General features: G+C 47.8%; 1 protein-coding gene across 2 annotated transcripts; it reads right to left on the bottom strand.

Annotated features, from left to right (window-relative positions):
* Window positions 1-3148: 3148 nt before the first annotated feature.
* On the bottom strand, window positions 3149-22196 carry SLC1A6 (solute carrier family 1 member 6). 2 transcript variants are annotated; one of them, XM_070416259.1, is made up of 10 exons: window positions 22008-22194; window positions 15867-16103; window positions 14854-14991; window positions 13188-13392; window positions 12114-12156; window positions 11285-11628; window positions 8487-8720; window positions 6819-7013; window positions 4125-4259; window positions 3149-3447 (listed from the first exon to the last, which is right to left on the bottom strand). In XM_070416259.1, the coding sequence occupies exons 2-10, from the start codon at window positions 16069-16071 to the stop codon at window positions 3252-3254; spliced, it is 1695 nt and encodes a 564-aa protein (XP_070272360.1). In that variant the 5' UTR covers window positions 16072-16103; window positions 22008-22194; the 3' UTR covers window positions 3149-3251. The 2 variants fall into 2 exon arrangements, with proteins under 2 accessions (XP_070272360.1, XP_070272361.1); XM_070416260.1 differs by having other exon boundaries at window positions 3358-3447; window positions 6819-7035; window positions 22008-22196.
* Between the last annotated feature and the right edge of the window lie 283 nt (window positions 22197-22479).

Consider the following 22479-nt stretch of genomic DNA (forward strand, 5'->3'; position numbering starts at 1 on the left):
AGACAATGATAAACCTTTTTCCTCTGACATTGCTTTGATAAGAATTTGTCAATGTTATTAGAGTTAAATTGGAATTGATGTCAACTAACCAATAAGACAAAATAGAGCTCTCAAAAAAATATCTCAAGCTTTTAAAATGTATCCTCAGAAGTGATGCGATGTGTACCTAATTTGGAAGCCCCGCAAACTCATTTACAGAGATGATTTCTGAGGTTATGTGAAATTCAGTCAAGTTGCAGAATATGAAATCAATATGTAAAAATCCATTGATCATATGAACATGCAAAGAGAAGAGAGCCATCTACCAGCTACGGAGAGAAGCCTCAACAGAAACCAGTCCTGCTGACAACTTGATCTCAGACTGCCAGCCTCCAAAAGTATAAGAAAATTAATGTCTGTTATTTAAGCCTTCCAGTCTGTGGTACTTTGTTATGCAGCCCTGGCAAAGTAATATACCCTGCTCCTACAAGGAGCACACTGGAAACACAGACCACTGGCCATGGGGTGGTGTGAGGCCAGAGGCTGAATTTCTGGTTTGAGCCTGGGATCCCAGGCTAAGTTCCCCAGGATCAAATGTGGAGTAGGATGTTTTACAGTGGAAACCTCAAGAAGGACTATATCTGGCAAGAAGGTCCCCTTGTGGTTAACTGGGCACAAATTCATAACCAGAGTCTAGCACCCATTGCTGACAGAGGCCCCCCCTGCACTGTGCATTTCAGGGAAACGCCACAGGCTGAGCTGCCAGCCTTCTGCGCTGTGTTCCTGCCATCTGAGTCTACCCTTATAAGGGAGTTCCTGGTATCATCTTCCAATCCGTGTGGGCTGAAACCTGCCTTATCTTGCAACTACAGTTACATCTTCATTTGCATCTATACTGACCAATCAAAGCAGCTCCATGATGATCAATCAGAACACACAATGCTGACCAATCAGGATAGTGCTCTTTGGACCAATCAAACTGTGCCCACTTGATTCCTCATTCACCTAAAAATGGACCAATCAGAAACCAGGGCAGGAACTTTCTCTGTAAAATGCAGACTCCCTTTGCCTCAGCAGACACACTTTCAATTTCCACCAGAGCTGCATTTTCCCTAGTTGCAAACTGTTCACCTAACTAAAGTCTCTCTTTTCCACACCTCAGATTGGGGACTTTTGTCAACAATAAGCAGAAGAGGCTCTTGCCTTTGCATGAATTATTTCTTGTCTCTGACCATAAATGTCTCCATGGTGACTACAAATAGATCAAAGAATTCTAGAATTCTCTTCCAAGTTCTCTCAATTATTGATGTCCAATGGATCTCTTAGGATCCCAAAAGTTGGGGTGGGGGCATTCCAAAACATACCTGTGCTTGAATATCCCTTGTAAAGGACAGATGCTCAAGTGAAGCTTAATTTAACTTAGAAAAAAAATTAATGTCATGTTTCCTGGACAAAAGGGCCATGGAGTTGAGTTACCTGGTAGGTAGAATCATTTTACTCTTTGTTTACTGCACGTGTGTTTTCTCCAAACCTTATTAAGGTCCCATTTAATGTCCCACCTGGTTTACTAGACTGCAGGAAAATAATGCTAAGAGGCCGACGTCCACCCTTGTGTAGTTAGGAGACACAGAGCCCCCTGAGGCTAGCATGGGGATGGGTGTCTAGGCCAATTGCTCTCAGGAATCAAGAGTTGGGGCTACTCATCCCCATTGGAAGCTGCTTCCTCTATTCTCAACTGTGGAGGGTATAAAATAAAAGGGTAAGTCAGATGGCTAGGGGTGCTCAAAGCCTGCACATCCCAAAGAAAAGACTGGATCTTTATTGGTTCCTGGGAGGTGACCTTTGAGCCCTTGGGATATCTTGCCTGATAAAAGTGTCTTTGGCCTGGCTGGTGTGGCTCAGTGGTTGAGCATTGACCTATGAACCAGAAGGTCATGGTTCGATTCCTGCTCAGGGCACATGTCTGGGTCGATCCCCAGAAGAGGGCATGCAGAAAGCAGCTGATCCATGATTCTCTCTCATCATTGATGTTTTTCTCTCTCTCTCTCTCTTCTCTCTCTCTCTCTCTCTCTCTCTCTCTCTCTCTCTCTCTCTCTCTCCCTTCCTCTCTGAAATCAGTAAAAACATTTTTTAACAATTACATTATTTTTAAATCATAGGAAAATGTATTTATTTATTTGTTTGTTTATCTTAATCCTTACATGAGGATATTTTTCCATTGATATTTAGAACAAGTGGAAGAGAGAGGGAAAGACAGAGAAATATTGATGTGAGAGAAACTTATGGATTGGTTGCCTCCTGCATGTGTCCCAACCAGGGCCTGGGCTGGGGAGGAGCCTGCAACCAAGGTACATGCCCTTGACCAGAATCGAACCCGGGACCCTTCAGTCTGCAGGCTGACACTCTGACACTCTCTCCACTGAGCCAAACTGACTAGAGCAAAAATTCTTTTTTTAATTTTTTATGTGTCTTTGTATGCCTGGAGTCTTGAGCTATACCAAGTAGTCTATGCTGACAGTGTAATTTACAGTGAATGCCTGTTTTTGTTCACTGGGCAATGCTGTATTAGTTTGATCTCTGGGGGAACTGAAGAATGAGTAATTCAGGTCAGCAGGCACTCCACACCTACACAACAAACTCCCAACAAAAACCCTGGACACCAAGGGTCAGGTGAGATTCCCTAGCTGACAATACTTTGTGTTGTCATGCACTGATGGTGGCAGAAAAAGTGCCAGCCATGCAATTCCACTAAGAAGGGACACCTGGAAGCTACATCTGATGTCCCCTGGACCTTGTCCCATGTGCTACTTGCCTTTGCTGATTTTAATCTATGTCCTTTCACTGCAATAAACCAGAAATGTGAGCATCACAGCTTTGCTGAGTTTTGTAAGTCCTTTTAACCAATCATGGAACCTGAAAGTGGTCTTGAGAACCTCCCAACAGAGGCCATGGATATTGTTTTATTATAAGAAATAGTGGTTTCCCTTTGCCTCCTTCAATTACACTGCTCCTTAAGAAAATAAGGAGCATGAAATGACCCCTCACCTTGTTGAACCTGAAGCTTCCTATACCCACAACCCCAGGAAAAACATTTCCGATTTCCATCCTTGCCCCACCTCCCTCAAGTTCTCAGTACAGGCTCAGAGAGAAATGAAGACTGTGGACATCCTTTCATTCCTGCTCCTTTATCTTAGTTTCCCTCAAACACGTCGGACAGAATATGTGTTCAGGGTGTGGGTCATTCAGGCAGTGGGTTTTTCCCAAGACATCCCTCACATGGCACTCTCATTGCCACCCCGTCCCCTGGATGCCCCCTTCTCTTGTGCCATGAGTGACTTGTAGGGCTTCCCCAGGCTGGGGAGGGTGAGCTCAGCTTCCTGCAGATCCAGCTCCCTCTGAGACAAATGCTCAATGACGGCTGCTCCAATGGCGTCCCCCAGCACGTTGGTCATTGTGCGAAGTCGATCCCTGGGGAAGGGAGAGGAGAGAATGTTAACCATTCACTTCCATTAACCAAGGCCGGAAGAGCACCCGAGGGGAGATGATACAGCAGAGGGGGTTCCCTCAGTCTGAGAGTTGGGGGGTTCACATTCCAATCCAATTCCAGACCAAGCAGGTCTCCTCCCCTCTCTGTCCTCGGTTCCCCTCCTAACAGAAAGAGAATGGAGGGGAATGAGTAATTAAGGTCAGCTCTGATATGCTCACATTTGATCTCAGCAACACAAATTTTTTAAGGATGTAAATATTCAATATAGAAAATTAGGAGTTGTGAGCTGAACAGCATACAGAATGAGGAAGTCCAGACTTATTTTATGTAACCCTCCTATTTTTAAAGTTGAGACTTTTAAAAATATATTTGCATTCCAGCTCTGTCCCACAGATCACCTTTTGTGACTTCTACATAAAACGGGTAAAAAGGGGGCCTTTCTGGTTGATGAGTAAAACCTCCATCACTTATCTCCTTTTTGCCCTACTTCCCAAGGTTAATTCTCTGGATTTGGGGATCCACAGGCCATGGTTAGGAGTATTCCCAAGGCCCCCTTTCACTCTAAAATTCTAGAACTCTGTGTCCTTGCTAGAATGAGGACCTGAATGGAAAGCAGGAGGTCGAGGAGAGATAGCAGCAGGGTCTGAAGGACACTCACAGGAACCAGTCCACAGCTATGATCAGCGTGATGTCTTCAGTGGGCAGGCCGACTGATGTGAGCACAATGACCATGGTGACCAGACCCGCCTGGGGAATGCCAGCAGCCCCAACGCTGGCCGCTGTCGCAGTGATACTGCAAATGGAGAGAGGACACAGGGAAGCAGGAGACGAAAAGGGAGAGATGAGAAAGATAGTGAGAAAGAATATGCAGAAGGAAAGAAGTGAGTTCCCCAGGGCATCTTAAATTAAAGTCCCCCAAATAAAAGGCAAATCCAGTGTGACTCATGGAGTGCCAGTACAGATGGGTCTTCTCATCCTTTCCCGGGATCTGTTTGGAAGTCCTTCTAAGGTGGACTTTTGAACATTTAGACAACTCATATTGTAGGTGCAAGAGTAGGTTTTTAACTGAACTGCCTTGTGGGCTGGAAGAGGGCAGAAGAATCGCCCCAGGCAGCAGCCATGAACCAGGAGATTGAGTTCCCTGTATGCACATATATTGGAAATAGGTAGTTTGGTACAGCTGCCAGGAATGGAACTCTGGAAGAGGGGCCAACTTGAGAACCAAATGAAGAAATTGTCTATGATGCTGAGCAAGTAAAAATTAATTACATATGGTTTTGAAAAACTAAAAGGTAGAACCCTTGGAAAATAAAAGAGATAGTGGCCCAACGTCAGGTACAAATCTGACTGGATCAAGAGCGAGCAAGATTTTAGCTCCTACATCAACTCTGATTGTCTGGTATGGGGTGCTAAGAAGAATTCTAAAGCCACTGAGCTTGCCAGGAAAGGCTTTAGTGCCCTGAAGTTACACCCCTCTATCTGGTGACCTTAGAAGATCCTTCCCAAATTTTATAATTATGACCATGGAGCCACTTAGGACACTTAGCCAAGATGATGTCTCTATCAGAACAGTGACTGAGCACTTGGGTTCATGGACAAAGAATGGATTTTGGGGCCCAGTAGACTCCATTCATTAGCCATATGACCTTGTACATAAACTCAGAGCCTCTATTTCCTCATCTATAGAATGGGATATGTATACCTACCTTATAGGTTATTGTGAGGGTGAAAGAGCACAGTGTTTCATGAATGGGGCTTCAGGAAGGGCTATTATTAACATTATTCTAAATAAGAGAGACTATCTCCCCTAAACACCAGCCCTGGCATGTGGGTACCCTCGAGAGGCACATAGCACACTCTCAATGGGATGAGCTAATTCTAGCTCGATCCAAGAAGCCAACTCGAACTTCTTTGGGTTAAGCTCAGATCAGGTGCAAAGTAGAATCTCCCAACCAGCCAAGAAACTGGCCCTTGGGCCTCTATCAGCACAGGAGTCACACTGAGTGTCGTCGTCCTCCAAAAAAATCCCTGAATAAGAGAAGAGCCTTGCAGAGCTGTGTCCAGCACATTCTAGCCAGCCTTTGCTGGGAGTTCATGCAGAGTCCTTACTACCAGCAGCCCAAGCCATAATGAAAATCCTCAATGGCACCTTCCCAGGACCCTGAGTCAGCTGTGCCATCTGATTTCAAAAGACGCAGTGCAGAACCATGAGTGTGTTGCTCACCAGCCATAGTCCCAGCTCCTGGAACCAAGTCAGTACTACTACAATAAACATTTGGTGACTGATTGGGCAAGAGGCTACTCCCTAATAGTGAATACTTATGAAACCTGTTACTGGAACCACAGGAAATGGAGAACCCCAGCCCCATGAACTCCAGGTACTTCCTGGGCACATGAAGGCAGCATGGGGTTGCTGAGTGTGGGACAGAAGAAGGCAGGTCTGGTGACTCAACCCCTTCCCGTGGGCAAGAGAATCTGAAACTACTGCCCACATAGACATGCCTCTGCTTCCTAACACAGCTTCCTCCCAGCCAGCCAGCCCTCCTCCCACCCCATGCTCTGCACTTACCAGACTCTCCACCTCTTCCCACTAGGTGACCTTGGGCAAGTAACTTAACCTGCCTCAATTTTCATTTCTTCCTCTCTAAAACAATTATTTGACTCACCTCATGGGGTATGGTGGGAATCAAGCAAATGGGCACGAAGGCACTTTACATAAGAATTTACAGAGCCTTCAATAAATTAACTAGTTCAACCCATATTTATTGACCATCTACCATGTATTATATAACTAATAGAAATTCCCATAGAAGAAAAGACTTGCCCAAACAGAGCTACCATCTAGTAGGGGACGCGGGCAATAAGCAAATGAATAAGTAAAATATTTACTAAAACAGATTGTGCCATGGAGAAAGGGTTTAGCCTAAGAAATGCAATTTTAAATAGGGTATTCAGGGAATGCTTCCCTGAAGAGGTGACATTGGAGCATAGACCTGAAGGAGGTGATAGCATTTGCGCTATTTTTATAATGATTACGTCAGAACTTCTGGGAGATGCGGCCCAGGAATCCATATTTATAAAAAGAACCTCCGGCCATTTGAAAAATACTGGAGACAAAGGGTCTCCCACAATAGCATGTGAGAGGAGTTCTGATTGGAACACCTGGCCAGCTCCTGACAGTCTTAGATTGCAGTCTTGCCTTGAACCTCATCTGGCATGGGTGACTGGCCTCTACCCACATCTCCCTTCTAGCATCCAAAGCCTCCCTTGACCTTGAGCTGCCCCCTCCCCTAGCCACACTAATGACTTCTTAGGTCTCAACAGCTGGCAGGTCCCACAAAGACTATCTCACCTGATAGTTGTGATCTGACCCAGGTTGAGCTCGTAGTTGTTGACTTGGGCAATGAAGATGGCTGCCAGGGCCTCGTAGAGGGCAGTGCCATCCATGTTGACAGTGGCCCCCACGGGCAGCACGAACCTGGTGATGCGGCGGTCCACACCCAGGCCCTCCTCCAGGCAGCGGAAGGTAATGGGCAGTGTCGCAGAGCTGGGAGAGAGAGCCCCAGGGGCTGAGAGCAGGGGATGGCGCTGCGGGGCTGGAGCAGCAATAGGCCAAAGGAGGGTTCCCCTTGAGAACATTGGAAGGCCAGGTGGAAGCCAGAGCCAGGGGCAGATGGCAGGGGTCCAACATTTCAGAGGCTGATAACTGCATGCGGAAGAGGGACTCCTCACAACAGAGGGAGCTCACAGCACTGGTGTCCTCCAGGCTAAAGGTTCCTTGTCCCAGTTAAAGCCAATAGCTGAAGGATAATTACTACACTAGTTCATGCCACTAGGTCACTCTATCTATCCACCCCCAGAAAGGGAGGACTAAAGGTATTCTGGCTGTCCTCCTCTCAGGGCTAAGACAGGGGGATTATAGGGGACCACCGTCCCTCACTCCCCGTGTTTGGTCAGGGAGTGACCTCAGCTACACTAATCCTCTCGGTCTCTCCCCCTACCACTCCCTAGAGGAGGAAGAGTGATTGGTGAGTTTTGTCCAAACAGTGGGCATCTCATTAGGGAATCAGCCTGCCCACAAAACATGTGCTCCGTCTGGTCAGCTTTATGTCATGCAGGGAAAAACCTGAACACGGAGAGAGCCTTTGGATGTCCAGCCCCACTCAAGTCCCCCCCAAAAAGTACTCTCTTCAGAACTCTTTCCCTAGACATTGCCCAGACAAGCCCTAGCTCGGGCCCAGGTGAGTTCAATTCTGGGATACAGTGGCATCAGTCCTACTTGGCCACAGATCAAAAGGCACATTCACTGACCAGCATTATGGGCAATTAAAAAAAAGATACTTTTCTTCCATCTGGTTGGTGTTTGTGATACATCTCAAATTATTTTGAATTTGGATGAGGGAAAGGGTAGCTCTTTATTAACCACCTGAAACCCCCCAAAAAGGAGAAGGAAGTCAAGAGAGCTTCTAAGCACCATCTCAAAGAGAGTGAGACTCTCTGAGCTAGAAAATGACTGGGGACATGGGGCATGGTGGAGCCCTCATCCTAACCCCAAAAGTGGCAGCTGGCCCTAGCTGGTTTGGTTCAGTGGATAGAGCACCAGCCTGCGAACTGAAGGATCCCGGGTTCTATTCCGGTCAAGGGCACATGCTGGGGTTGCAGGCTCAATCCCCACTAGGGGGTGTGCAGGAGGCAGCCAATCAATGATTCTCTTCTCATCACTGATGTTTCTATCTCTCTCTCTCCCTCTCCTTTCTTCTCTGAAATCAATAAAAGTATTTGTTTAAGTGGCAGCTGGTTCTCCTCCACATAAAATAGAGACACAGGAAAGGAGAAAAGGGGTCAGGAGAGACAGCCCAGGACAAAAACAGTGCCCAGATAAGCCACCTTCAGGAACCCCTGACATTACTGAACAACTCAGAAGATGTTCTGCAGCAGTGGGAGGGCAGGTACCCCAGAAGAGCCCATGGAAGACAAATAAACCTAGGAAGTGTACCAGTGTTGGGAGACAAGGTCATACCTGGAAGACGTGCCCATGGCAGTGATCAGGGCCTGCAGCATGCCCCCGATGAAGGGGAAGGGGTTCCGATGGGTGATGAGGAAGTAGATGAGAGGCAGGACGCCACCGGCATGGAGAAACAAGCCCACAATTACAGTCAGGGTGTACATGCCCAGTTGACCCCCCAGAACGGCCATGTCTTCCATCTCTAGGATCTTCCCAGCAATCAGGAACAGGATGCCCACAGGTGCGTACCTGGGCCAAACCAGACACCAGTCAGGGCTCCCTCATGACTTCCACTACAAGCCCAGAGCTGGCATCCCAAGGCTTTGCCCTTATAAGACCCTAGAGCAAGACAGTGCCCAGCATTCAGCACTCAACACCACACACAAACATGTCCTACCTGCTCTTCCTGCTCACCTACAGGTCAACCCCAGACAGCAGAAAAGTTCCTACGACTCCATGGCATGCAATCTTATAAGGTCTCTCCTTCATCCACACCCCCATTCAAGTCCCCCTCCCCCAAATTACTCTCTTCAGGACTCTTTCTCAAAATATTGCCCAGACAATCCCTAGCTCTGGCCCTCTAACTTCCTATTCACTGCCCCCAACTCTTTGTTCTACACTTCTCACTTCCATGCCCCTATTCTCTTGCCTATAAGTGCATAGTCTCACTCATTCACCAGCCCTGAGCTATTTCACCTGGATTTCCCACAGACATTTCAAATAACCTATCTTATCAAATCATCTGTTTATTCATTCACTCCATAAATATATATGGAGCACCTACTATGTTGCAGTCACATAGTCCCTGACCTCATGGTGCTCACATTCAAATGAGGAAATTATGCAGTGCACATAGAAACATGTCATTAAAAGAACTTCAGGTGATGAAAACTGCAAAAGATAGTCATTGACTGGGGCTGCTTAAATGTGAGAGGTCAGAAAGAGCTTCTCTGTAGAGGTGACATTTAAGCTGAGGCCTGAATCATGAGAAGGAACCATGTATCTCTGAGGGGGAAGCATTGCAGGCATAGTCCAAAGACCCTGAGATGAGCATGAGCTGGGAGTATTGGAGGAGCAGAAAGAAGACCAATTGGCTGGGACAGTGAGTGAAAAGGAGAGTAGAGGAGACAGAAGTGAGTTCTTCAATGGCTCACCTATTTTCATCACAAACTAACCCATTGCTTAGTCTTGTGTCTGCCAGTGATGCCATCATTCACCCATCACTGGACTTCAACTGTTATTCCTCTCTCTTTAGAAATTGAAGTCTATGGTTGGCCATTGTCATGGTGGATGTATTGGAGGAGGTGAGGGACTCTCGGGAATTTGATTCAATAACTTGGGTCAGAAATCATGAAACTGAAGCTAAGTCGTGAGAATGAGGATGCAGGGTCTTCTCCAGACAAACTCAAGCTGGTCTCAGGGTTAGCCCTGGTCAGTTGGTTGTTGATTTATTTCCAAGTCTACACCTATCTCTATGATTACTCTGCAAACTCCTTTCCCAACTCTCTCACCTCCATCCTTCCATCTCATCCTCTGCAAAATTCCTAACTCTGAATCAACTGCATATCACTTCTCTCCTCCTGTACTCGGCCACCTGGCACATATAGATATTTCCCCCAACCATGCCAAGGACACCACTATAAACTCATGGTTCTCAATTCAGTTGAGCCTTCAATACCTGTCAATCTTCTTGCTTATCCTTGATAAACTCCCCCTCCGTTCCCCCTCAGCTGCTTTTCCAAGTTCTTAAATTGGCCTCTAACCCCCTACACAATTTTAAAATCATTTGGGGTGATATACTAAGTCTTTCTTGATTTGGAACCAGAGAGCCTTGTTAACATCTTTCGCCACAACTCCCAAGTTGCTGTATGCTCCTGCCTTCCTGCTCCAAACAACTCAGGTTTTTTCAGCTTTGCATGGTCTCTTCCCTCTGCTTGAAGTACCTCTCCCCTCTTTCTGTCCTGTTGGATTCCTACTCACCTCTCAAGGCCCATGGCATGCAATCTTATAAGGTCTCCTTCTAATAGGTGACCTTCTTCATTACTCCCTCCTCACCTTCCCAGAAAGAGTTCACTGCATATCCCTCCATAGGCTCCCTTCTCCATGTTCACATTTTTAACGTCTCATTACTATAGAACCTTCCACCTTGTATTATATTGATCTAGTATGTGTCTGTCTCTCCCAAGACTTTGTAAGCTCCTTGAGGACAAAGACTAATGCATCTTTGTTCCAGACTTCAAGACAAAGTCAGCCTGGGAAATGTCTGCTAAATAAGAGAAGAAATTGGTGAAGGTGTGAAGGGATTTAAAGAATAAATGAATACATGCATTAGTGAGTGGATAAATGAGTAAAAAAAAATGAGTAAATGAGACATGAATGAGAGAGAGAGTGAACAAATAAGTGTGTTAAGTAAATAGATGAATGAATGTAGGAAATATCTGAGAGAGTGAACAAATACAGAGATGAATAAGTGGGTCCAAATGAATAAATGACTGAATAAGTAAGTAAATTAATTAATTATGAATGAGTTCATGAATGAAGTTACGAATGAATGAATGTATGAATGATTGAATTAACCAATGCACAGATGAATACAGAAGTAAATGAGTGAATAAATCATTGCAGAAAAGAGTGAATAAATAAGTGATCAAATGAGTAAATGAGAGAGTGAATTAACCAATACATATATAAATGACTTCGGCCAAATGGTCCTGATGACCCTATCAGCAGCTGCCCAACTGACTGACTTCCCATCCCTGGCTCCATCCTTCCCTGTGCCATCACCACTCACCCTATCACAGTCCAGCACTCACCAGATAATGATGCCCACCAGCCTCATAATAGCCTCATTGAGGCTGTCGAAGAAGTCCCGCAGGACTCGGCCCTTGTGTTTCATGCCACCAATGACCAGCCCAAAGGCCACAGAGAAGACCACAAGGCCCAGGGCATTGATGCCATTGGCTGAGCCAGGCACAGGCACAATCTCCTCAAAGGTCAGCACCTCCTGCAGGGTGCCCAAGGCTCGTGTGACATTTTCCAGGAGGCTGGTTCCATTCTCCATTGAAGATGGAGGAGGCATGGAGGCGCTCTGCTCAGATCCATTCTCTGTCCTCACAACGGTCCTGGTTACCAACCTCGTGCTGTACTGCGTCTTGAACTGAAATATGGAGAGATTTGGGGCCAAATTCGACTCAATGGATGCATCAGAATCACCTGAAGAAATGTCTTTCAAATACCAATTCCTGATTCCCACAGCCTGGAGAGCCTTATTCAACAGATCTGATGAATGAATGAATGATTTGTCCAATGCATAGAAAAATGAGTGAATGAGTAGAAGAATGAGAGAGTGAATGACCAGATCATCAAAGAATGAGTAGAGTCTGCATTTTTCACAAGCTCCCTGGGCAATGCTCAGATTTGGGGGCCTGTCTCCAGTCAAAAGTCTTGGTTCCTCCTCTAGTACCATCCAAGGAATATATCCCTTGGCCTATATCCTTCTCTCTAACCCTCCCTTGAACATCATGCCAATGGCCATTGCTCTGTCAGGCCCGTCTTCCCACCCCTGATCCCTGGTCCGTTCGCTCAGCAGCAAGTCCCCACCACCCTCCAACCCTCCTTGATCAAACTGTACTTTTCCCTGACCTGTTTGAAGCAGGCCTCCACAAGGTTGGGCGGAAACATATTTCTGCAGAAAAACATCAGATGAAGGGAAGAGATTAGCTGTTAGAAAAGCGTCTAGGATGATAATAGTAATAATATTAGCAAAGGCAACAGTAATAATGGCAGCCAACATTTGAACACTTATTCTAGTCCAGCGGTTCTCAACCTGTGGGTTGCGACCCCTTTGGGGGTCAAACGACCCTTTCATGGGGGACGCCTAAGACCATCCCGCATATCAGATATTTACATTATGATTCATAACAGTAGCAAAATTACAGTTATGAAGTAGCAAAGAAAATAATTTTATGGTTGGGGGTCACAACATGAGGAACTGTATTTAAAGGGCCAGAAGGTTAAGAACCACTGCCTAGTCCAAGCTAAGTAAGCTAAGTGCCTTACCTATATGTTCTGATTTGAACACGACAATATCCCTAAAAGCGAGTGCTATTGATGTTCCCATTTTACATACACACACACACACACACACACACACACAGAACAAAATATTTGATATAAGTTACCCAAAGCTACATAGCTGCTAAGGCAAACAGATGGACCTCAAATCCACCTCAGGTCTGTCTAAATCCTATAGTAGGACCCTATTCATATACAGGGACTGTAATTCATATACATGTGCCAGTGAGGCCTCAAAAAAGAATAAAATAAACCATCCAGCTCCTGCACTCCTCCACCTCCCCCCAAGTCAGCGGCTAGGGTAGAATTATGGCTACCCTTAATTGGGCTGGCAAAATCTTGCTGTTCTAAGAGAATCATTCACCCTCCAACAGATCCTGGGAACAGCAAACATCGTCTGTCCTGAGCCTATCCCAAGATATAGCTTCCCTAAGCTAAGGGTCAAAATATCCTATCCTAGGAGTCAGCTGCTCTCAGAGAACTTGTGCAAAGCTCCAAGCCAGAATATGGACATCAATAAAACTAGGCCCAACTTGGATGTTGCACTTTCAGGCTGGGTCAGCCTGTCCCCTTTGTCTCTCCTTGAGTATACATTGCTGCACATAGGGCCAGAATTCCCATCGAAATTAGAAAGGACATCACCTGACCAGGTCCATGAAGGCATCAGCTGTAGGGATGGTCTCAATCCGGCCCTCACGGTGCAGCCCCTCCTTGGAGCCCTTCCCAGGATGGATGATGGTGACCATGAGAATGCCGATGAAGACCGCAATCACCGTAGTCACCATGTAGTACACAGCTGCCCGCATCCCCATCCGCCCTGTTGCCTTGTTATCCAGGGATGCCATACCTGGAGGACAGGTGGTACAGACCCAAGCATCTCCATTCACACCCCACCACCCACTCTCCCATCCAGCCACTCCTCTCTCCCCACACCACCAGCTCGACCATTCCACCAAGCATCCCTTCCTCTTACACCCACCCAGTACCCACACCATCATTTTTTACCCATATCATCATTCTTCAACCCCCATTCTATTTTCCATATACATCTTCCTCCCCATCCTTTACCCAAGCACCACTTAACCAAGCTTCCCTCTACTCCAAGCTAACCTTTTCAACCCCATCCCATCCGCCACTTACCCCTATTGTGTACTATAACCTCACTTTTGTTCCACTCTCCATCCCACTATCCACCCCGTAGTGACACCTCCCTGCAACCCAGCTCACTGTACACTACCTGTAGTAGATGCTTTGGTGCCCTATCTAGACACCCTTTACCAGGCTGATACCCCTATCCTTCAGCTGCTGAGTGTGTGGGCTGCTAACAGTTCATGCTGCCCCCTTCCCCTGAGAATTGTGCTCAGAAAGGCCCCAAGGCAGACCTACAGTCAGTGTCTGGTACAAGGATTCAAAAATCCAGCTCTTTTGACTCCAATGGGACCAGAGTTGGGAGGAACAATTCTGTGGTGTGGCTCATGCTCCAGAGCTCCCTCCAGAGGCCAGTCTTCTGGAACATCTAGGCTTAGTTTCTTTCCCCACCTCAACCTCTTCCCTCACTCCCTCATAGGTTTCTTTGAGAGCAGTCCTGAATAAATTACTTGTGCAAATATCTCATGCTCTACTTCCAGGAAACCCAACCCAAGAAAGCATATTTCATGCCTTTGTCTTCATGCCTATCACAAAATCTAGAGATTGGCAATCAACCACCCAAGGGCCAAATTTGGCCCACTCCCTGTTTTTGTAAATAAAGGTTTACTGGAACACAACCACACCCATTTATTCACATATTAATCTGCATCTGTTTTAGTGCTAAGATGGCAAAATTGAATAGTCATGAAGGAGAGCATATGGCCCCTAAGATAGGAACATTTACTATTTGGTCCTTTACAGAAAAAATGTACTGACCCCTGCATAGTCCATCCCACCCTCACCCACCATCCTGTCGCCTCTACCTCAAACACCTGATCCTTGTCACACTCCCTGACCATCCATGCCCTATCCCCCCTACCTTCCCTGGCTGTCCCACCAACAGCCTTCCTTTCACCTCTGCATGATACTCAGCTCCTGGCATGCTGGCATTTTATCTCCAGTGAAAAGTATGGAAAAGTTACTGAGATCAGTGGTATAGGTAAGACGGGGTCTGATCAGGATCTGGGCTTTGGCCAAGGACTCTGGGCTAGGTGAACACTCCATGTTTGAGGTCCTAAATTAGGGAGGTGGTCCCATGCTTGGGACCACTTTGGCTCCAGGTTTAAGCTTGGGCTGCGGGGTGGGTCTTGGAGGCCAGCACTGGCCTGGGCTCTCTCACCTGTGACCAGGCTGGAGACGATGAGCGGCAGCACCAGCATTTGCAACATCCTCATGAGAAGCTCTCCAGGGAAAGAAAAGTACTTGATCTGCCGGTAGGTGAGCTGGTACGGGCGTAGGCCAAAGGCCAGGCTGACCCCTAGGGAGTGGAGTTTGGGTCACTCAGCCCCAAGCAGGAGCCGTCCATCCCAAGAAGGGTGTGTGTCGATGGAGGTGAGAGAAAGAGAGAAACATTCTGTGTGTGTGTGTGTGTGTGTGTGTGTGTACATTGTAAAAATGAATGGATTTATGTTATGTTGATACTGTGTAAATTTGTGTGTAAAGATCTGCACACATGCATGCATATGTAACAACATACACTCATTTGTGTATGTGTCTGTACTTGTATATGTGGACCCATGCACATGTTTTTCCCATGTGTGTATAGAGGTGTGACTTATCCTATATAATAAAAGCCTATGGGGTCGTGACACCCTCACGCTGTAACGAGCCATCACCAGGAGGCTGCGTGCGCAGCGGGCACGCATGAGTGAGCGGGGGCTTGATGCTGCGTGTGCAGCACAGAGGCGGGTCCCACGGCTCCATGGGAGTGTATGTGTATTTAAGCTCAGAGTGTGTGCAGAGGAATGTGTGTGTGTGTGTGTGTGTGTGTGTGTGTGTGGTGTGTGAATGTGCATGCAAGTTCCAGTATGTGTGCAACTGTGTGAGTTTACGTCTTTGCAAATGTAAGTTCTGTGCATGCATAAATTAATGTGTTCATGTTTGTGTATTCATATGTAGAAAGTGTGTTTGTCTAGTGTGCACATGTGTGTGCACACGTACATATACATATGACATTGTGTGGGCACAGAGATGTTTTTGCATAAGTGTGCACTATCTGTGTGTGCGTTCTACACAGGAACGGTCACTGGTAGGACAAGGTGTGAATGTGTGCAGGTGAGAAGGAGTTGGTGGAATGAAGAGACGTGAGTGCAAGGAATTTCCCTGAAGTCCCCGCCCTCCCAGCCCACTCACCTATGATCACAGCGCTGATGGTCAGCAGGATGAAGGCGTTCCTGCGCAGGAAGCGCAGCACGTGCTCGCGGGTCATGGTCTGCAGGCGCAGGCGCGTGCGCAGTGCTCTCTGCTGCATGCTGTCCTGCAGTCGCTGCAGACAGCCCATCCTGCCAAGACGCTGGCCACTCTCCCTCAGGAACAGGCTGTTGGCGTGGCTGCTCATCGTCTATCTGCGGGGAACAGAGGGCCCTGGGCCTGGTGGGGAACAGGACAGAGTAGGATATGGGCAGAGGGAGGGTGGCAGGGTGGAGGAAGCTGCTGAGAAACTCAAAGAGAATCCAGACAGCAGGGGAGGGGCATCTGCGGGGATATGCCCAGGCTGGGACACCTGAGGACTCTGCCTAGGGTTCAAGGGTCAAGTCTTGGCAGAAAAGAGTGAGGGTCTCAGAATTGCTTCCCTGCTTGTCTGGGAAGAGGCAGAGAAGGAGACCGCGATATAATAGGTTCTTTTGCCACTCCCTGACTCCAGCCCTGTCCTTATCCGGTAAGATCATCACAAGCAATTGGTGGCTGTCCCATCTAATGAGCCAACCTAACAAGGCCACCGCATGCGGAGCCCTAAACATGGTTTGGTGTCTGGCCTGGAGATGCTCACAAATGGCCTTTCAACAACAAAATCGTTGACAGCAAGTGCCTGGCAAACAGTGGGTGCCCAATAAATGCAGCTGCTCTGCCGGAGTGCCTGGGTGAGCAACAGGAAGGGAGATGAGCCTCTTGGGAAGGAAATGGTTATCATCCTTGACCCCGGTGGTCCTTTAGGATCCACCTTTGAAGGGAAATGTGATGTTCAGAATCTCACTGTTTTCCCTACGTCAGACTTTTGTGTCTGCTCTTTAAATTCGGCCATATTCATGTAATCTTATTTACGTTCTAAATAAATGTATCTCAAATGGAAACTTTAGATACATTGGGTCTTTAATCATGTTTTTTTCATCTTTATTGTTGAAAGTCTTAAGTATGTCCCCCTTTTCCCCACTGACCTCTTCTAGCCCACACCCGCCCCTATCCCAGCTAATTATGTTTTAATACACATTAATAAAATACATATAAAAATAAACACCTTCCTAACCTTTAACCAACTAAGCACTTTACATCAAGCATGTCAAACTCCTGGCTCAGGAGTTTATTTAAATGAGGCCTGCAGCCTGTGAGCCACAAGTTTGACACGCTTGCCTTACATATATAGGGCAGCTTAGAAATTGTGACTTTCATGGGCCTGAGGAACTTTTACCTCTGTGGACTCCTTCCTCCATTAAAATTGTATTTCAGGCCCTGACCGGTTTGGCTCAGTGGATAGAGCGTTGGCCTGTGGACTGAAGGGTCCCAGGTTCGATTCCGGTCAAGGACATGTACTCTGGTTACGGGCACATCCCCAGTAGGGGGTGTGCAGGAGGCAGCTGATCAATATTTCTAACTCTCTACACCTCTCCATTCCTCTCTGTAAAAAAAAAAAAAAAAAAATGTATTTCACAACTGCATTGATATAAAGATGACTATATAATCTTGGAACTAGGTAGAGGTGATGGTTGTACAACATTGTGAATATACCAAATGCCACTGACTACCACTTTGAAACGGTTGGTTTTCTGTTATGTGGATTTCACCTCATATTATATATTAAAATATTTTCTTTGACTTGAAGTTTAATTCTTTCTTCTGCTTTTAAAAGAAGTGAAAAATTTCTGTGGGTTCCTAAAAGCTTCATGGACCCTGGGCACTGGGCCTCCAGTTCCTGAAGGATAGGCAGCCTTGTCTATACTGATCTTACAGCAAAAAAAAGAGTGGGTCCTGGAATTCTGTTATTCCTCTAGACCAGTGATTCTCAACCTTCCTAATGCCGCGACCCTTTAATACAGTTCCTCATGTTGTGGTGACCCCCAACCATAAAATTATTTTCGTTGCTGCTTCATAACTGTAATTTTGCTACTGTTATGAATCGTAATGTAAATATCTGATATGCAGGATGTACTTTCATTGTTACAAATTGAACATAATTAAAGCATAGTGATTAATCACAAAAACAATATGTAATTATATATGTGCTTTCCGATGGTCTTAGGCGACCCCTGTGAAAGGGTCGTTCAACCCCCAAAGGGGTCGCGACCCACAGGTTGAGAACCTCTGCTCTAGATTCACTCCCAGGTCAAAGGCTGACCCCTAGAGATGGCACTGCCCAGGCTCCCTTGCCCACTGGCTCCCCTCTGGGTCAGGCCAGTGGAAGACAACAGGAGAGTGGAGGGTGGGAGGGGATGGAACATTGGTTCTCCCCGTTCCCCCTGCCACGCTGTTTGGCAGTGGCTGTGTTCCTCGACCTAAGGCCACAGCTCCCATCAGACAATCCTCTCTGCCTACTCGCATCCAGATGTCTTCCTTCGGAAAATGTCTATACAGTTCCTCTGCCCGTTTTTTTAGTTGGATTTGGGAGGTTTCTTTGGTTACTGAGTTGTATGAGTCCTTTATGTGTTTTGAATCTGAACCTATTTTCCAATATATGGTTTGCAAAAAATTTTCTCCCATTCTGCAGGTTGCCTTTTTGCTTTGCTAATCCTTTTTTCTGCTGTTCAGAAGCTTTTAAGTTTGATGTAGACCCACTTGTTGATTTTTGTTTTGTTTTGTTGCCTGTACTTTTGGTGTCATATCCAAAAAGCATTGCCCAATATCAGGAAGCTTCTTTCCTCTGTTCTCTCCTAGGAACTTTATGGTTCAGGTCTTATGTGTAAGTCTTTGACCGATTTCGAGTTAATTTTGGTGAGTGGTGTGAGACAGGGGTCCGGTTTCACCATTCTGCATTTGCTTATCTTGCTTTTCCAACACCATTTGTTGAAGAGACTGCCCTTCCCTCTATGGGTGCTCTTGGACATCTTGATGCAATATAGGTTCTAACTCTCACTATAATGGCAATCATAGTACAATATATAAACGTACCAAACAGCATGCTGTACACCTTAAATTTTCTCAATGTTATCTGTCAAATATATTTCAATTTTTAAAAATGACAGCCTCTGTTACAGCCTCCACTCTCCTTGGGTCCCTCTCCTGCTCCCTCCCTGCGAATCTCCACTCATGCTGGTCCCTGAGTGCTGCACCAGCCTTGCTGGTTTCCCTTAGCCCTGCTCAGACCTTTGTAAATAGTCCTTATCTTAAACTCTTTTCAGTGTGCTTGTCTCCTGACTGATACACCAGAAAACACTCTCCAGGCCCAGCAGGCATGGCTCAGTGGCTGAGCATCAACCTATGAACCAGGAGGTCACGGCTTGATTCCCTGGTGGGGCATATGCCTGGATTGTGGGCTCGGTCCCCAGTGTGGGGTGTGCAGGAGGCAGCCGATCGATGATTCTCTCTCATCATTGATGTTTCTATCTCTCCCTCTCCCTTCCTCTCTGAAATCAATAAAAAATCTATTTTTTAAAAAAACAACTCTCTAAGCCAGCGGTTCTCAGCCTGTGGGTCGAGACCCCTTTGGGGTCGAAGGACCCTTTCACAGGGGTTGCCTAAGACCATTGGAAAACACCTATATAATTACATATTGTTTTTGTGATTAATCACTATGCTTTAATTATGTTCAATTTGTAACAATGAAATTGGGGGTCACCACAACATGAGGAACTGTATTAAAGGGTCGAGGCATTAGGAAGGTTGAGAACCACTGCTCTAAGCCAAAGGAAGGCAGCAAACTGCGGAACTCTGTGCCTATTTGGTTTGCCTGGGATTGCTGCACTAAGAACTTGGTCTCACCCAGCTAGTCTCTGAGGGATCAGAGCTTTGGATGTGTCTCCTCACCCCACCCCCACTGCCTGCATTCATCCAGGTCGGAGCTGAGAGTCTGTAGAAAGTCTCAGTTCTACCAGCAGGTAAGCCTCTGGACTCTTTGGTTTTTTCCTGCCATTGGCTGAGCTCACTGTCTTCCTTGGCCTCCTTTGCTTCCCCCTACATCTGAGGGATGGGTCATCTGCCTCAACTTTCCAGGTCTCAGTTCCAGGTCCCGAATGCCAAACCCCAGTTGGCTCCTGCTCCAGATGGATCCACTGATGCTGCTTCTCACTTTGCTGTGAAAGATCCCAGACATGGGATCACACACAACACAGGAAACTCGTAATTTCTCCCTCTCCTCTAGGATGTATGTTTCCAGTCTTTGAGCAGTGGTAGCTCCCAGCTGCCCAAGGGGCCCAAGGGACTGTTCAGCTGAGATCTAAACTAGTCACAACAACTCCAGAGCTAGTTTTGGCTCTTTCTTTTCTCTTCTTTCCAAAAAAAAAATAGTATGGCAAAGAGCAGGCATGGGCAAACCCATAGTCTGAGGGCCAAATCCAGCCCCCTACTTGTTGTTGTAAATAAAGTTTTATTGGAACACACCCAGACTCATTCCTTATGTATTGTCTATGTGCTATAATGTCTGAGGTGAGTTACTGGGATGGAGATTATATGGGCTACAAAACAGTCAGTCTCTCTGGCCCTTTAATGAAAAACTTTGCTCAACCCTGGCCTATTAGAAGAACATCCCTGAGCCCTTATTTCAACCCCGGCTCCGCCTTGCAGGAACCGGTGTCCTTCTATGTGGTTTAGATGGCCCAGTTCAGGTGATGCTTAGAACAGCGCCTGGCGAGCATGAAATAGATGCCAACTCTGGTTCATATAAAGCAGAGACCCAACAGACTCGTGATTGAGGACAGAGAAAAACACTGAAGCAAGAGAATGTCTTCCTCTCTGTTTCTCTCAGTCCTGTCTGTGTCACTTGTCAGGCAATACTTGACTTGAAATGGTTTTCCCAGGACCTTGGCTTCCGCTTGGGCTTTTCTCAGGGTCTCTTGGACGCCTGGGGGCTTGTCCCCTCAGCCTGACTTCTCTCTTTTCTAGTCTCTCCTGGTCCCAGGTGTTCTCTTAACCCTGTTTCTTAGGCTTCCTGCTCGGGAAATGGTCCTTCTAGTGCCCCCATGTCCTTGCAGAGATTCAAGGATCCATCTCCCCACTGGTTCCCCCAATCTCCAGGCTCCGATGAGATGTGCTCGTGGCCCTCGGATCCGAGGGGAAAAAGGAAAGTCTCTTATGTTCTAAAGCTGAAACAAACTACGGTAGACAAAGCAAGGTGACTTATCTTGCTTTATCTCACCCATCTGCTGGCCTAACTGGAAGCGTGAGGGGAAAGAGAAGAAGGAAATCACACACATCTCACACACGCACACACTTGACACACAACCGCACACACCTCTTGTGTGCAACTGACACATACGCCGCCACACAGAGACACACGATCACATACAGAGAACTGTTCAGACATACAGCCCCAGACACAGCTTCCGAAATGCAACGGCACTCAATGCAGCGTCGGTCATACGATATTTACACACACAGACACGTGTGCGCACTCGTGCCACATTCCTGCACACCATCCACCACACAGCCCCCCATTCCTCTTCGAACACGCAACCCCACACACACCTTCACGGCCCTACACAAGGCCCCTTTGTAAATGACACTCCAGACGTGCAGCGCCAAACAATTCACACACACACACAACTTGGGACACAAGACGGAAAAACTTCAGACATTCACATTCATCCCCACGTTTAAATATTCCGCCGCACACACGTCTTCCTTTGGGAAGGCAACCCCATAAATTGTCCCAAACACACACACACACACACACACACACACACACACACACACCCATCACCACCACCGCCCACCCATCTTTGGACCTCGCCTCCCTGCAGCCCTGACCAGTCTCGGTCACAGCCAGGTCTGTCGAGTTGGAGGAAACCCCTCTGATAGACCAGGGACGAGCCCTGTTAGGGGTCAAGGCATCAGACACAGAGCTGGAACCTGCCCAGGAGCGGAGGCCACAGGTAGAGGGACGGGATGGGGGCGGGGAGAGGGCAGGGAGACCCGGGCTCGGTGACTAACGGCAGGAAACTCAGCAGGGCGACCGGGAGGTGAGCGGCGGCGGCGGCGGCTCTAAGGGGCAGGGAGGAACTGAACGAGCGGCCAGAGATAGCGCCCCACCCGCCTGACCCCGGCGTGGTCCAAACCCGCCTGGGATCGCGCCTGCCCTGCGCCTCCGGGACCGGCCCTACGCGTGCGGGCCGTGGTGTCCCCACTCACCCGCGTCTGGAGCGGCGCCTCGGCCTGTTCGCTGCGTCCCGGTGGCAGGAGCCGGAGCCCCGCCAAGCGCCCGGCTCGGGCGGCGGGGACCCGGCAGGGACAGCGCGGTGCTGGTGTGGGGACCGGGACGGAGGAGGCACGGGTGCCGAGCCAGGATGCGCTGTGCAGCCGGTGGGATCCGCGCCGGCCGTGCGCTCACGTGGGTGCCGGGGCGCCGGGCGGCCGCGGGAGGGGAAGGGATCCCCTCAGGGATGTCCCCCGCCTCCCCTGCGCCCAGACTCCGCTGCAGCGCAGGAAAGGGCGCGCCGCGTGTCTGCGGAAGGAGGGGGATCCTGAGGTGGGCGGGGTGGGTGGCTCTCTCGCGTCCTGCCCCCGCCCCCCCGCGCAGAGCCGCGCCTCCGAGCCCCAGCCTCCTGCTGCCTCCCCGGCCCTCCGAGACCTGGCGACCTGGACATCCCTGAGAGCCAAGACT

The sequence above is a fragment of the Myotis yumanensis genome, unplaced genomic scaffold (assembly GCF_028538775.1).
Source record: "Myotis yumanensis isolate MYYU_CA2020_CCGP unplaced genomic scaffold, mMyoYum1.0.hap1 SCAF_5, whole genome shotgun sequence".
In the NCBI taxonomy this organism is placed as follows: domain Eukaryota; kingdom Metazoa; phylum Chordata; class Mammalia; order Chiroptera; family Vespertilionidae; genus Myotis; species Myotis yumanensis.